Source organism: Pseudophryne corroboree, chromosome 12, assembly GCF_028390025.1.
Source record: "Pseudophryne corroboree isolate aPseCor3 chromosome 12, aPseCor3.hap2, whole genome shotgun sequence".
In the NCBI taxonomy this organism is placed as follows: Eukaryota; Metazoa; Chordata; class Amphibia; order Anura; family Myobatrachidae; genus Pseudophryne; species Pseudophryne corroboree.
In genome coordinates, this window is record NC_086455.1 from 101,996,812 (window position 1) to 102,013,423 (window position 16,612).

At 47.5% G+C, this 16,612-nt stretch overlaps 1 protein-coding gene across 1 annotated transcript in view; it reads right to left on the reverse strand.

The window, feature by feature from the left end:
• LOC134979939 (acyl-coenzyme A thioesterase THEM4-like) overlaps positions 1-16,612 on the reverse strand; it is a 170,362-nt gene that overhangs the window by 55,386 nt on the left and 98,364 nt on the right. The window contains exon 5 of the mRNA XM_063946547.1: positions 11,736-11,846. Within this exon, the coding sequence (XP_063802617.1) occupies positions 11,736-11,846 (111 nt within the window). The remainder of the gene's footprint in view (positions 1-11,735; positions 11,847-16,612) is intronic.

A 16,612-nucleotide genomic window follows, 5' to 3' on the forward strand; every position in this document is an offset into this window, starting at 1 on the left:
CAGTACAGGGAGGGGGCGCACACACTACATACAGCACAGCACAGGGAGGGAGCACACACTACATACAGCACAGCACAGGGAGGGAGCACACGCTACATACAGCACAGGACAGGGAAGGAGCACACACTACATACAGCACAGTACAGGGAGGGAGCACACACTACATACAGCACAGTACAGGGAGGGAGCACACACTACATACAGCACAGTACAGGGAGTGAGCACAGACTACATACAGCTCAGTACAGGGAGGGGGAGCACACACTACATACAGCACAGTACAGGGAGGGGGCGCACACACTACATACAGCACAGCACAGGGAGGGAGCACACACTACATACAGCACAGCACAGGGAGGGAGCAAACGCTACATACAGCACAGCACAGGGAGGGAGCACACACTACATACAGCACAGTACAGGGAGGCGAAACATACACTCCATACAGCAAAGGACAGGGAGGGAGCACACACTACATACAGCACAGTACAGAGAGGGAGCACATACTACATACAGCACAGGACAAGGAGGGGGGCACACAATACATACAGCACAGAACAGGGAGGGAGCACACACTACATACAGCACAGTACAGGGAGGGAGCACACTCTACATACAGCACAGTACAGGGAGGGAGCACACACTGCATACAGCACAGTACAGGGAGGGAGCACACACTACATACAGCACAGTACAAGGAGGGAGCACACTCTACATACAGCACAGTACAGGGACGGAGCACACACTACATACAGCACAGTACAGGGAGGGGGAGCACACACTACATACAGCACAGTACAGGGACGGAGCACACACTACATACAGCACAGTACAGGGAGGGAGCACACTCTACATACAGCACAGTACAGGGACGGAGCACACACTACATACAGCACAGTACAGGGAGGGAGCACACTCTACATACAGCACAGTACAGGGAGGGAGCACACTAGAGATGTGCACTTGAAATTTTTCGGGTTTTGTGTTTTGGTTTTGGGTTCGGTTCCGCGGCCGTGTTTTGGGTTCGACTGCGTTTTGGCAAAACCTCACCGAATTTTTTTTGTCGGATTCGGGTGTGTTTTGGATTCGGGTGTTTTTTTCAAAAAACACTAAAAAACAGCTTAAATCATAGAATTTGGGGGTCATTTTGATCCCAAAGTATTATTAACCTCAAAAACCATAATTTCCACTCATTTTCAGTCTATTCTGAATACCTCACACCTCACAATATTATTTTTAGTCCTAAAATTTGCACCGAGGTCGCTGGATGACTAAGCTAAGCGATCCTAGTGGCCGACACAAACACCTGGCCCATCTAGGAGTGGCACTGCAGTGTCACGCAGGATGGCCCTTCCAAAAAACACTCCCCAAACAGCACATGACGCAAAGAAAAAAAGAGGCGCAATGAGGTAGCTGTGTGAGTAAGCTAAGCGACCCTAGTGGCCGACACAAACACCTGGCCCATCTAGGAGTGCCACTGCAGTGTCACGCAGGATGGCCCTTCCAAAAAACACTCCCCAAACAGCACATGACGCAAAGAAAAAAAGAGGCGCAATGAGGTAGCTGTGTGAGTAAGCTAAGCGACCCTAGTGGCCGACACAAACACCTGGCCCATCTAGGAGTGGCACTGCAGTGTCACGCAGGATGGCCCTTCCAAAAAAACACTCCCCAAACAGCACATGACGCAAAGAAAAAAAGAGGTGCAAAGAGGTAGCTGTGTGAGTAAGCTAAGCGACCCTAGTGGCCGACACAAACACCTGGCCCATCTAGGAGTGGCACTGCAGTGTCACGCAGGATGGCCCTTCCAAAAAACACTCCCCAAACAGCACATGACGCAAAGAAAAAAAGAGGCGCAATGAGGTAGCTGTGTGAGTAAGCTAAGCGACCCTAGTGGCCGACACAAACACCTGGCCCATCTAGGAGTGGCACTGCAGTGTCACGCAGGATGGCCCTTCCAAAAAACACTCCCCAAACAGCACATGACGCAAAGAAAAAAAGAGGCGCAATGAGGTAGCTGTGTGAGTAAGCTAAGCGACCCTAGTGGCCGACACAAACACCTGGCCCATCTAGGAGTGGCACTGCAGTGTCACGCAGGATGGCCCTTCCAAAAAACACTCCCCAAACAGCACATGACGCAAAGAAAAAAAGAGGCGCAATGAGGTAGCTGTGTGAGTAAGATAAGCGACCCTAGTGGCCGACACAAACACCTGGCCCATCTAGGAGTGGCACTGCAGTGTCACGCAGGATGGCCCTTCCAAAAAACACTCCCCAAACAGCACATGACGCAAAGAAAAATAAAAGAAAAAAGAGGTGCAAGATGGAATTGTCCTTGGGCCCTCCCACCCACCCTTATGTTGTATAAACAGGACATGCACACTTTAACCAACCCATCATTTCAGTGACAGGGTCTGCCACACGACTGTGACTGAAATGACGGGTTGGTTTGGACCCCCACCAAAAAAGAAGCAATTAATCTCTCCTTGCACAAACTGGCTCTACAGAGGCAAGATGTCCACCTCATCATCATCCTCCGATATATCACCGTGTACATCCCCCTCCTCACAGATTATCAATTCGTCCCCACTGGAATCCACCATCTCAGCTCCCTGTGTACTTTGTGGAGGCAATTGCTGCTGGTCAATGTCTCCACGGAGGAATTGATTATAATTCATTTTAATGAACATCATCTTCTCCACATTTTCTGGAAGTAACCTCGTACGCCGATTGCTGACATGGTGAGCGGCGGCACTAAACACTCTTTCGGAGTACACACTTGTGGGAGGGCAACTTAGGTAGAATAAAGCCAGTTTGTGCAAGGGCCTCCAAATTGCCTCTTTTTCCTGCCAGTATAAGTACGGACTGTCTGACGTGCCTACTTGGATGCGGTCACTCATATAATCCTCCACCATTCTTTCAATGGGGAGAGAATCATATGCAGTGACAGTAGACGACATGTCCGTAATCGTTGTCAGGTCCTTCAGTCCGGACCAGATGTCAGCATCAGCAGTCGCTCCAGACTGCCCTGCATCACCGCCAGCGGGTGGGCTCGGAATTCTGAGCCTTTTCCTCGCACCCCCAGTTGCGGGAGAATGTGAAGGAGGAGATGTTCCGCTTGACTTGACAATTTTCTCACCAGCAGGTCTTTGAACCCCAGCAGACTTGTGTCTGCCGGAAAGAGAGATCCAAGGTAGGTTTTAAATCTAGGATCGAGCACGGTGGCCAAAATGTAGTGATCTGATTTCAACAGATTGACCACCCGTGAATCCTTGTTAAGCGAATTAAGGGCTCCATCCACAAGTCCCACATGCCTAGCGGAATCGCTCCGTGTTAGCTCCTCCTTCAATGTCTCCAGCTTCTTCTGCAAAAGCCTGATGAGGGGAATGACCTGACTCAGGCTGGCAGTGTCTGAACTGACTTCACGTGTGGCAAGTTCAAAGGGCAGCAGAACCTTGCACAACGTTGAAATCATTCTCCACTGCGCTTGAGACAGGTGCATTCCACCTCCTATATCGTGCTGAATTGTATAGGCTTGAATGGCCTTTTGCTGCTCCTCCAACCTCTGAAGCATATATAGGGTTGAATTCCACCTCGTTACCACTTCTTGCTTCAGATGATGGCAGGGCAGGTTCAGGCGTTTTTGGTGTTGCTCCAGTCTTCTGTACGTGGTGCCTGTACGCCGAAAGTGTCCCGCAATTCTTCTGGCCACCGACAGCATCTCTTGCACGCCCCTGTCGTTTTTTAAAAAATTCTGCACCACCAAATTCAAGGTATGTGCAAAACATGGGACGTGCTGGAATTTGCCCATATTTAATGCACACACAATATTGCTGGCGTTGTCCGATGCCACAAATCCACAGGAGAGTCCAATTGGGGTAAGCCATTCCGCGATGATCTTCCTCAGTTGCCGTAAGAGGTTTTCAGCTGTGTGCGTATTCTGGAAACCGGTGATACAAAGCGTAGCCTGCCTAGGAAAGAGTTGGCGTTTGCGAGATGCTGCTACTGGTGCCGCCGCTGCTGTTCTTGCGGCGGGAGTCCATACATCTACCCAGTGGGCTGTCACAGTCATATAGTCCTGACCCTGCCCTGCTCCACTTGTCCACATGTCCGTGGTTAAGTGGACATTGGGTACAACTGCATTTTTTAGGACACTGGTGAGTCTTTTTCTGAAGTCCGTGTACATTCTCGGTATCGCCTGCCTAGAGAAGTGGAACCTAGATGGTATTTGGTAACGGGGGCACACTACCTCAAGAAATTGTCTAGTTCCCTGTGAACTAACGGCGGATACCGGACGCACGTCTAACACCAACATAGTTGTCAAGGCCTCAGTTATCCGCTTTGCAACAGGATGACTGCTGTGATATTTCATCTTCTTCGCAAAGGACTGTTGGACAGTCAATTGCTTGGTGGAAGTAGTAAAAGTGGGCTTACGACTTCCCCTCTGGGATGACCATCGACTCCCAGCAGCAACAACAGCAGCGCCAGCAGCAGTAGGCGTTACACGCAAGGAAGCATCGGAGGAATCCCAGGCAGGAGAGGACTCGTCAGAATTGCCAGTGACATGGCCTGCAGGACTATTGGCATTCCTGGGGAAGGAGGAAATTGACACTGAGGGAGTTGATGGGGTGGTTTGCGTGAGCTTGGTTACAAGAGGAAGGGATTTACTGGTCAGTGGACTGCTTCCGCTGTCGCCCAAAGTTTTTGAACTTGTCACTGACTTATTATGAATGCGCTGCAGGTGACGTATAAGGGAGGATGTTCCGAGGTGGTTAACGTCCTTACCCCTACTTATTACAGCTTGACAAAGGCAACACACGGCTTGACAAATGTTGTCCGCATTTCTGTTGAAATACTTCCACACCGAAGAGCTGATTTTTTTGGTATTTTCACCAGGCATGTCAACGGCCATATTCCTCCCACGGACAACAGGTGTCTCCCCGGGTGCCTGACTTAAACAAACCACCTCACCATCAGAATCCTCCTTGTCAATTTCCTCCCCAGCGCCAGCAACACCCATATCCTCCTCATCCTGGTGTACTTCAACACTGACATCTTCAATCTGACTATCAGGAACTGGACTGCGGGTGCTCCTTCCAGCACTTGCAGGGGGCGTGCAAATGGTGGAAGGCGCATGCTCTTCACGTCCAGTGTTGGGAAGGTCAGGCATCGCAACCGACACGATTGGACTCTCCTTGTGGATTTGTGATTTCGAAGAACGCACAGTTCTTTGCGGTGCTTTTGCCAGCTTGAGTCTTTTCATTTTTCTAGCGAGAGGCTGAGTGCTTCCATCCTCATGTGAAGCTGAACCACTAGCCATGAACATAGGCCAGGGCCTCAGCCGTTCCTTGCCACTCCGTGTGGTAAATGGCATATTGGCAAGTTTACGCTTCTCCTCCGACAATTTTATTTTAGATTTTTGAGTCCTTTTTTTACTGATATTTGGTGTTTTGGATTTTACATGCTCTGTACTATGACATTGGGCATCGGCCTTGGCAGACGACGTTGCTGGCATTTCATCGTCTCGGCCATGACTAGTGGCAGCAGCTTCAGCACGAGGTGGAAGTCGATCTTGATCTTTCCCTAATTTTGGAACCTCAACATTTTTGTTCTCCATATTTTAATAGGCACAACGAAAAGGCACCTCAGGTAAACAATGGAGATGGATGGATACTAGTATACTTATGGATGGACGAGCGACTGCCGACACAGAGGTAGCTACAGCCGTGGACTACCGTACTGTGTCTGCTGCTAATATAGACTGGATGATAATGAGATAAAATTAAAATATATATATATATATATCACACTAGTACTGCAGCCGGACAGGTATATATTATGTAATGACGGACCTGCTGGACACTGTCTGTCAGCACTGCAGACTCCTAAAGTAAGCTACTAGTATCAAGAAGATAGAAAAAAAAAATAAACCACGGGTAGGTGGTATACAATTATGGATGGACGAGCGACTGCCGACACAGAGGTAGCTACAGCCATGGACTACCGTACTGTGTCTGCTGCTAATATAGACTGGATGATAATGAGATAAAATTAAAATATATATATATATATCACACTAGTACTGCAGCCGGACAGGTATATATTATGTAATGACGGACCTGCTGGACACTGTCTGTCAGCACTGCAGACTCCTAAAGTAAGCTACTAGTATCAAGAAGATAGAAAAAAAAAATTAACCACGGGTAGGTGGTATACAATTATGGATGGACGAGCGACTGCCGACACAGAGGTAGCTACAGCCGTGGACTACCGTACTGTGTCTGCTGCTAATATAGACTGGATGATAATGAGATTAAATTAAAATATATATATATATCACACTAGTACTGCAGCCGGACAGGTATATATTATGTAATGACGGACCTGCTGGACACTGTCTGCAGAATGCGTTTATAAAAACACCACACGACGAGTGTTTAACTTTTTCAGGCAGACAATCACAATATACTGGTGGTCAGCAGACAATCACAATACTGGTGGTCAGTGGTCACTGGTCAGTCACACTGGCAGTGGCACTCTGGCAGCAAAAGTGTGCACTGTACTTGAAATATGTACTCCTGCTATAACTGCTCCCCAGTCTCCCCCACAATTAAGCTGTGTGAGCAGTGAGCACTCAGCAGTCAGATAATGATATACAGTATATGATGCAGCACACTGGGCTGAGCACAGATATGGTATGTGTGACTGTGTCACACTGTGTATCGTTTTTTTTCAGGCAGAGAACGGATTCATTAAACTGGTGGCACTGGTCACTGCCACTGGTCACACTATCAGCAGCAAGTAGTACTCCTCCTATATTATGCTCCCCAAAATTTGTGTCTCTCTCTCTCTAGTACTATTAGTCACTCTAAACGGAGAGGACGCCAGCCACGTCCTCTCCCTATCAATCTCAATGCACGTGTGAAAAATGGCGGCGACGCGCGGCTCCTTATATAGAATCCGAGTCTCGCAATAGAATCCGAGCCTCGCGAGAATCCGACAGCGGGATGATGACGTTCGGGCGCGCTCGGGTTAACCGAGCAAGGCGGGAGGATCCGAGCCTGCTCGGCCCCGTGTAAAAAAAGCTGAAGTTCGGCGGGTTCGGATTCAGAGAAACCGAACCCGCTCATCTCTAGAGCACACACTGCATACAGCACAGTACAGGGAGGGAGCACACTCTACATACAGCACAGTACAGGGACGGAGCACACACTACATACAGCACAGTACAGGGAGGGAGCACACTCTACATACAGCACAGTACAGGGAGGGAGCACATACATGTAGTGAAACACAGACACAGGGGACCAGCGCAACAAAATCTATCCCAGTGGCCAATCCACTGGTACATACATAGCCACCACATTATTACATGTAGAGCACCACATTACACGTATAGCACTGCATTACATGTATAGAACCGCACTACATGTATAGCACTGCATTGCACAAATAGCACCACATAACACGAATAGCACTACATTACAGGTATAGCACCACACTACATGTATAGGACCGCATTATATAAATAGCACCACATTACATGTATAGCACCTCATTACACAAATAGTACCACATTACATACATAGCCACTACATTACATACATAGCCACTGCATTTACATAAATAGGCCCATCATCATGAACAGACATTGGGAAGCTATAGGGCTGAAGGACTTTGCATTAGAGATTGTCCCAGGGCTGGCTGCGAGTGCTGCCTGATCAGGTGGCATCCTGAGAACAAGGTACATCCTGCTCCTGTCCAGTCCCCAAACCATACACTGTGACCGGGATGCCCTAACCCTTACACCAACATGATAATGCAAATAATGTAATTAAATATAACCTCCCTGCCGGGTCCCCTTCAGTGCTCAGTCGCCGCTCTGGCCAGTTCAGTGAGAGTGTGGAAGCTGGGGTGGCGGCGGCTGTAGTGAACCCGACTCCGACCATCACTATGCTGCTGCTCCCGGGCCGGGCTTATTGGAGAATGGATGCTACTGGACTGGTTAACTTTCTCCAGGTCCCCCAATGGTAGAACAGCTTCACCACTTTTCACGACTAGTGGCACCTGGAAGTGCCCGCTAGCCTAACTTCCGGATTGCGTTCCAATGAACCGCAAGTACTGGAAGCAGTGTGAGCCAGCCCAGCCTCAGTGTGAATCAGCCTGGCTGAGGGGGATATGGTACATAGTGATGTGCACCGGAAATTTTTCGGGTTTTGTGTTTTGGTTTTGGGTTCAGTTCCGCGGCCGTGTTTTGGGTTCGAACGCGTTTTGGCAAAACCTCACCAAATTTTTTTTGTCAGATTCGGTTGTGTTTTGGATTCGGGTGTTTTTTTCAAAAAACCCTAAAAAACAGCTTAAATCATAGAATTTGGGGGTCATTTTGATCCCATAGTATTATTAACCTCAATAACCATAATTTACACTCATTTCCAGTCTATTCTGAACACCTCACACCTCACAATATTATTTTTAGTCCTAAAATTTGCACCGAGGTCGCTGGATGGCTAAGCTAAGCGACCCTAGTGGCCGACACAAACACCTGGCCCATCTAGGAGTGGCACTGCAGTGTCATGCAGGATGGCCCTTCAAAAAAATACTCCCCAAACAGCACATGACGCAAAGAAAAAAAGAGGCGCAATGAGGTAGCTGTGTGACTAAGCTAAGCGACCCAAGTGGCCGACACAAACACCTGGCCCATCTAGGAGTGGCACTGCAGTGTCAGGCAGGATGGCCCTTCAAAAAAATACTCCCCAAACAGCACATGACGCAAAGAAAAAAAGAGGCGCAATGAGGTAGCTGTGTGACTAAGCTAAGCGACCCTAGTGGCCGACACAAACACCTGGCCCATCTAGGAGTGGCACTGCAGTGTAAGGCAGGATGGCCCTTCAAAAAAATACTCCCCAAACAGCACATGACGCAAAGAAAAAAAGAGGCGCAATGAGGTAGCTGTGTGACTAAGCTAAGCGACCCAAGTGGTCGACACAAACACCTGGCCCATCTAGGAGTGGCACTGCAATGTCAGGCAGGATGGCCCTTCAAAAAAATATTACCCAAACAGCACATGACGCAAAGAAAAAAAGAGGCGCACTTGCAGGGGGCGTGCAAATGGTGGAAGGCGCAAGCTCTTCCCGTCCAGTGTGTGGAAGGTCATGCATCGCAACCGACACAATTGGACTCTCCTTGGGGATTTGTGATTTCGAAGAACGCACAGTTCTTTGCTGTGCTTTTGCCAGCTTAAGTATTTTCTTTTTTCTAGCGAGAGGATGAGTGCTTCCATCCTCATGTGAAGCTGAACCACTAGCCATGAACATAGGCCAGGGCCTCAGCCGTTCCTTGCCACTCCGTGTCGTAAATGGCATATTGGCAAGTTTACGCTTCTCCTCAGACGCTTTTAATTTTGATTTTTGGGTCATTTTACTGATCTTTTGTGTTTTGGATTTTACATGCTCTGTACTATGACATTGGGCATCGGCCTTGGCAGACGACGTTGATGGCATTTCATCGTCTCGGCCATGACTAGTGGCAGCAGCTTCAGCACGAGGTGGAAGTGGATCTTGATCTTTCCCTATTTTTTTAACCTCCACATTTTTGTTCTCCATATTTTAATGCGCACAACTAAAAGCCACCACAGGTATACAATGTAGATGGATGGAATGTATAGTATTATATTACTTATGGCCGACGAGTGCACTGACGACACAGAGGTAGGTACAGCCGTGGCCTACCGTACTGCTTATATATATAATATACTGTATAACGGACCTGGTGGACACTGTCAGCAGACTGCTAAACTAGTATGAAGAAAAAAAAAGCACCACAGGTATACAATATAGATGGATGGATAGTATAGTATTATATTACTTATGGACGACGAGTGCACTGACGACACAGAGGTAGGTACAGCGTGGCCTACCGTACTGCTTATATATATAATATACTGTATAACGGACCTGGTGGACACTGTCAGCAGACTGCTAAACTAGTATGAAGAAAAAAAAAGCCACAACAGGTATACAATGTAGATGGATGGATAGTATAGTATTATATTACTTATGGACGACGAGTGCACTGACGACACAGAGGTAGGTACAGCCGTGGCCTACCGTACTGCTTATATATATAATATACTGTATAACGGACCTGGTGGACACTGTCAGCAGACTGCTAAACTAGTATGAAGAAAAAAAAAGCCACCACAGGTATACAATGTAGATGTATGGATAGTATAGTATTATATTACTTATGGACGACGAGTGCACTGACGACACAGAGGTAGGTACAGCCGTGGCCTACAGTACTGCTTATATATATATAATATACTGTATAATATAATAACGGACCTGGTGGACACTGTCAGCAGACTGCTAAACTAGTATGAAGAAAAAAAAAGCCACCACAGGTATACAATGTAGATGGATGGATAGGATAGTATTATATTACTTATGGACGACGAGTGCACTGACGACACAGAGGTAGGTACAGCCGTGGCCTACCGTACTGCTTATATATATAATATACTGTATAACGGACCTGGTGGACACTGTCAGCAGACTGCTAAACTAGTATGAAGGAAAAAAAAGCCACCACAGGTATACAATGTAGATGGATGGATGGATAGTATACTATTATATTACTTATGGACGACGAGTGCACTGACGACACAGAGGTAGGTACAGCCGTGGCCTACCGTACTGCTTATATATATAATATATACTGTATAATATAATAACGGACCTGGTGGACACTGTCAGCAGACTGCTAAACTAGTATGAAGAAAAAAAAAGCCACCACAGGTATACAATGTAGATGGATGGATAGTATAGTATTATATTACTTATGGACGACGAGTGCACTGACGACACAGAGGTAGGTACAGCCGTGGCCTACCGTACTGCTAGATATATATAAAATAAATATAATATACTGTATAATAAATAATAACGGACCTGGTGGACACTGTCAGCAGACTGCTAAACTAGTATGAAGAAAAAAAAAGCCACCACAGACAGGAGTGTTTTTCAGGCAGACAAACGTATACTGGACTGGTGGTCACTGTCAGCAAAACTGTGCACTGTACTCCTGCTATAACTGCTCCCCAGTCCCCACAATTAGGCAGTGTGAGCAGTGCACTAAGCACAGATATATCATGCAGCAGTGCAGCACACTGAGTGAGCACAGATATGGTGGAGCGTTTTCAGGCAGAGAAACAAAGGATTAAACTCACTGGTGGTATAATCAAAACCCTGCACTGTACTCCCTAACAGCTGCTCCCCGTCCCCAATCCTCCCCACAATTATAAGTAAGTCACTCAGTCTTTATACTCAGTCTTTTTCTACTATAACGGAGAGGACGCCAGCCACGTCCTCTCCCTATCAATCTCAATGCACGTGTGAAAATGGCGGCGACGCGCGGCTCCTTATATAGAATCCGAATCTCGCGAGAATCCGACAGCGGGATGATGACGTTCGGGCGCGCTCGGGTTAACCGAGCAAGGCGGGAGGATCCGAGTCGCTCGGACCCGTGAAAAAAAAGGTGAAGTTCGGGCGGGTTCGGATCCCAAGGATCCGAACCCGCTCATCACTAATGGTACCGGCCCATTGAAATCTGTCATGATGTCCTGGTGGGCCAATCCGCCCCTGCAACACCCATTCCGATGAGACCACGTCCCTTTTTCTAGGGTCTATTGGCCACACTGAGTGTGACCAACCTCAGTGCTGCCACTGTTTAGTAGTACCTACTTGAGGTAGTTGATGTTGAGATTGGCTGTCATGACACTTCCATATGTATATACAGCTCCTGCTCCAGCTGTGCTGTCAATTATAGTAGCAATACATCCTCCATGGGCATATCTGTGAGAGAATAACAGGGGAGAATTAGGCACCTGTGCTCAAGCATGGCTATCCTTAATACTTGGACTGTTAGTTTGCCTTGACCTAATTGTTTTATATATATATATATATATATATATATATATATACACTGCTCAAAAAAATAAAGGGAACACTAAAATAACACATCCTAGATCTGAATGAATGAATTATTCTTATTAAATACTTTGTTCTTTACATAGTTGAATGTGCTGACAGCAAAATCACACAAAAATTATCATTGGAAATCAAATGCATTAACCCATGGAGGTCTGGATTTGGAGTCACACTCAAAATTAAAGTGGAAAAACACACTACAGGCTGATCCAACTTTGATGTAATGTCCTTAAAACGAGTCAAAATGAGGCTCAGTAGTGTGTGTGGCCTCAACGTGCCTGTATGACCTCCCTACAATGCCTGGGCATGCTCCTGATGAGTTGGTGGATGGTCTCCTGAGGGATCTCCTCCCAGACCTGTACTAAAGCATCCGCCAACTCCTGGACAGTCTGTGGCGCAACGTGGCGTTGGTGGATGGAGCGAGACATGATGTCCCAGATGTGCTCAACTGGATTCAGGTCTGTGGAATGGGCGGGCCAGTCCATAGCATCAACACCTTCGTTTTGCAGGAACTGCTGACACACTCCAGCCACATGAGGTCTAGCATTGTCTTGCATTAGGAGGAACCCAGGGCCAACCGCACCAGCATATGGTCTCATAAGGGGTCTGATGATCTCATCTCTGTACCTAATGGCAGTCAGGCTACCTCTGGCGAGCACATGGAGGGCTGTGCGGCCCCTCAAAGAAATGCCACCCCACACCATTACTGACCCAGTGCCAAACCGGTCATGCTGGAGGATGTTGCAGGCAGCAGAACGTTCTCCTTGGCGTCTCCAGACTCTGTCACGTCTGTCACATGTGCTCAGTGAGAACCTGCTTTCATCTGTGAAGAGCACAAGGCGCCAGTGGCGAATTTGCCAATCTTGGTGTTCTCTGGCAAATGCCAAACGTCCTGCATGGTGTTGGGCAGTAAGCACAACCCCCACCTGTGGACGACGGGCCCTCATACCACCCTCATGGAGTCTGTTTCTGATCGTTTGATTAGACACATGCACATTTGTGGCTTGCTGGAGGTCATTTTGCAGGGCTCTGGCAGTGCTCCTCCTGTTCCTCCTTGCACAAAGGCGGAGGTAACGGTCCTACTGCTGGGTTGTTGCCCTCCTACGGCCTCCTTCACATCTCCTGATGTACTGGCCTGTCTCCTGGTAGCGCCTCCATGCTCTACACACTACACTGACAGACACAGCAAACCTTCTTGCCACAGCTCGCATTGATGTGCCATCCTGGATGAGCTGCACTACCTGAGCCACTTGTGTGGGTTGTAGACTCCGTCTCATGCTACCACTAGAGTGAAAGCACCGCCAGCTTTCAAAGGTGACCAAAACATCAGCCAGAAAGCATAGGAGCTGAGAAGTGGTCTGTGGTCACCACCTGCAGAACAACTCCTTTATTGGGGGTGTCTTGCTAATTTCCACCTGTTGTCTATTCCATTTGCACAACAGCATGTGAAATTGATTGTCAATCAGTGTTGCTTCCTAAGTGGACAGTTTGATTTCACAGAAGTGTGATTGACTTGGAGTTACATTGTGTTGTTTAAGTGTTCCCCTTATTTTTTTGAGCAGTATATATATATATATATATATATATATACATGGACAGATAAGCTTTAAAAAAATGCTTTATCTTGTACTTTGCATTTTTACTATTTTTGAAATATATTGGAGACAGGGTGTATCTGAACTTTTATGTGGATAGATAAGCTTAAATTATCTTTTATCTTTATCTCAGGATCATCAGGAGCATGCCCAGGCATTGTAGGGAGGTCATACAGACACGTGGAGGCCACACACACTACTAAGCCTCATTTTGACTTGTTTTAAGGACATTACATCAAAGTTGGATCAGCCTGTAGTGTGTTTTTCCACTTTAATTTTGAGGGTGACTCCAAATCCAGACCTCCATGGGTTAATAAATTTGATTTCCATTGATAATTTTTGTGTGATTTTGTTGTCAGCACATTCAACTATGTAAAGAACAAAGGCCCTCATTCCGAGTTGTTCGCTCGCAAGCTGCTTTTAGCAGCATTGCACACGCTAAGCCGCCGCCTACTGGGAGTGAATCTTAGCATCTTAAAATTGCGAACGAAAGATTCGCAATATTGCGATAAGACATCTCTGTGCAGTTTCTGAGTAGCTCGAGACTTACTCTGCCAGTGCGATCAGTTCAGTGCTTGTCGTTCCTGGTTTGACGTCACAAACACACCCAGCGTTCGCCCAGCCACTCCTCCGTTTCTCCAGCCACTCCCGCGTTTTTCCCAGAAACGGTAGCGTTTTTTCACACACTCCCATAAAACGGCCTGTTTCCGCCCAGAAACACCCACTTCCTGTCAATCACATTACGATCACCAGAACGATGAAAAAACCGTGAGTAATATTCCTAACTGCTTAGCAAATTTACTTGGCGCAGTCGCAGTGCGAACATTGCGCATGAGCATTAAGCGGAAAATCGCTGCGATGCGAAGAAAATTACCGAGCGAACAACTCGGAATAACCACCAAAGTATTTAGTAAGAATATTTCGATCATTCAGATCTAGGATGTATTATTTTAGTGTTCCCTTTATTTTTTTGAGCAGTGTATAAACATCTTAAAAATACGCGCTCGTTATATTAAAGCAGAATCTAATAAATGGATTTCTCCCATAGAAAATTCCTGAAAGTGAGGCATGATGTTTGAGGGGCCACACTTCATATGTTATTGGACATACTGAGCTGAAATTTGGCATGGACACGTAGAACCATTGCATGCTGCATTTCAAAGTAAAAAAAATAAGTAATTGGTTGTAATCTGAATTTGATAGCGTTTTTCTTCCACCTGTTTGGTCAAAAAAATGCAACTTTTCTGCTTTGGGAAGGCAAAAGTCAGGGTAGAGAACAAATTAAGACTGGGGGGGAGGGGATGTAATAGGGTATGTGAATCAGAAAGTGAGAGATTTTGGGAAAGGGAAAGTTCTCCTGTTTTTGTGGCAATCATTTACATGACAAAATCAACCGGGTATTGCCATGTCAGTGATTGCCACCCTAAAAACATGAATACTTTTCCAAAATATCTCACTTTCTAATTCTCACACCCTATTACATCCCCCCCCCCACCCCTTCAGGTGTTTGTTTTGTTAGGTAGCTTTTGTTCCAGTGTAGGGCCTTATGAGGTTCAGGTAATTGAGAGACTTAAGGTGGGTACACACTAGGATGACTCAGCAAATGCATACACACTACTGCCAGCAGCGATGAGCAATGACGGGGGGGTGAGCAGGGGCTATACTACATTTGGCAGCATGGCCCTCGCTTGCGATGTCGCATTGGACCTATGGAGGATGTCACCGATGACGCATGGGAGCGCTTGCTCTCAAGATCTTGCCACCTCACTTCACAGAACATGTGATCGGGCTCTGTTACATTCCATTAACTCCTGCTGTGCCAGTGAAGCTTACAAGGTTAGATAACACTATTTTCTTCCAATTAAAGGGCCTTACACATTTCTCTCTATGGGATGCCATAGTAGTCTAGTGTAGTGTGTGTGGGGGTAGTGTGTGAGTGGGGAGGGGGTGCAGGATGAAAGGCAGTATAATGTGTTCAGGGAGGAGGTGCATATAGCGTCGGTAGTATAGTGTGTGCGGGTACACGGGTCCAGGGTAGTGTGTGAGTGGGGAGGGGGTGCAGGATGAAAGGCAGTATAATGTGTTCAGGGAGGAGGTGCAGATAGTGTCGGTAGTATAGTGTGTGCGGGTACACGGGTGCAGGGTAGTGGTGGTAGTGTAGAGAGGTGAAGGGGTGCAGGGTGAGAAGTAGTGTAGTGTGTGTGGGGAAGGGGGTGCAGGTTAGTGGTGGTAGTGTGTGATGGGGAGAGGGTGCAGGATGAAATGCAGTATAATGTGTTCAGGGAGGAGGTGCAGATAGTGTCGGTAGTATAGTGTGTGCAGGTACACGGGTGCAGGGTAGTGGTGGTAGTGTAGAGAGGGGAGGGGGTGCAGGGTGAGAAGTAGTGTAGTGTGTGTGGGAAAGAGGATGCAGGTTAGTGGTGGTAGTGTGTGAGTGGGGAGAGGGTGCAGGATGAAAGGCAGTATAATGTGTTCAGGGAGGAGGTGCAGATAGCGTCGGTAGTAAAGTGTGTGCGGGTACACGGGTCCAGGGTAGTGGTGGTAGTGTGTGAGTGGGGAGGGGGTGCAGATAGTGTCGGTAGTATAGTGTGTGCGGGTACACGGGTGCAGGGTAGTGGTGGTAGTGTAGAGAGGGGAGGGGGTGCAGGGTGAGAAGTAGTGTAGTGTGTGTGGGGAAGGGGGTGCAGGTTAGTGGTGGTAGTGTGTGAGTGGGGAGGGGGTGCAGGATGAAAGGCAGTATAATGTGTTCAGGGAGGAGGTGCAGATAGCGTCGGTAGTATAGTGTGTGCGGGTACACGGGTGCAGGGTAGTGGTGGTAGTGTAGAGAGGGGAGGGGGTGCAGGGTGAGAAGTAGTGTAGTGTGTGTGGGGAAGGGGGTGCAGGTTAGTGGTGGTAGTGTGTGTGTGGGGAGAGGGTGCAGGATGAAAGGCAGTATAATGTGTTCAGGGAGGAGGTGCAGATAGTGTCGGTAGTATAGTGTGTGCGGGTACACGGGTGCAGGGTAGTGGTGGTAGTGTAGAGAGCGGAGGGGGTGCA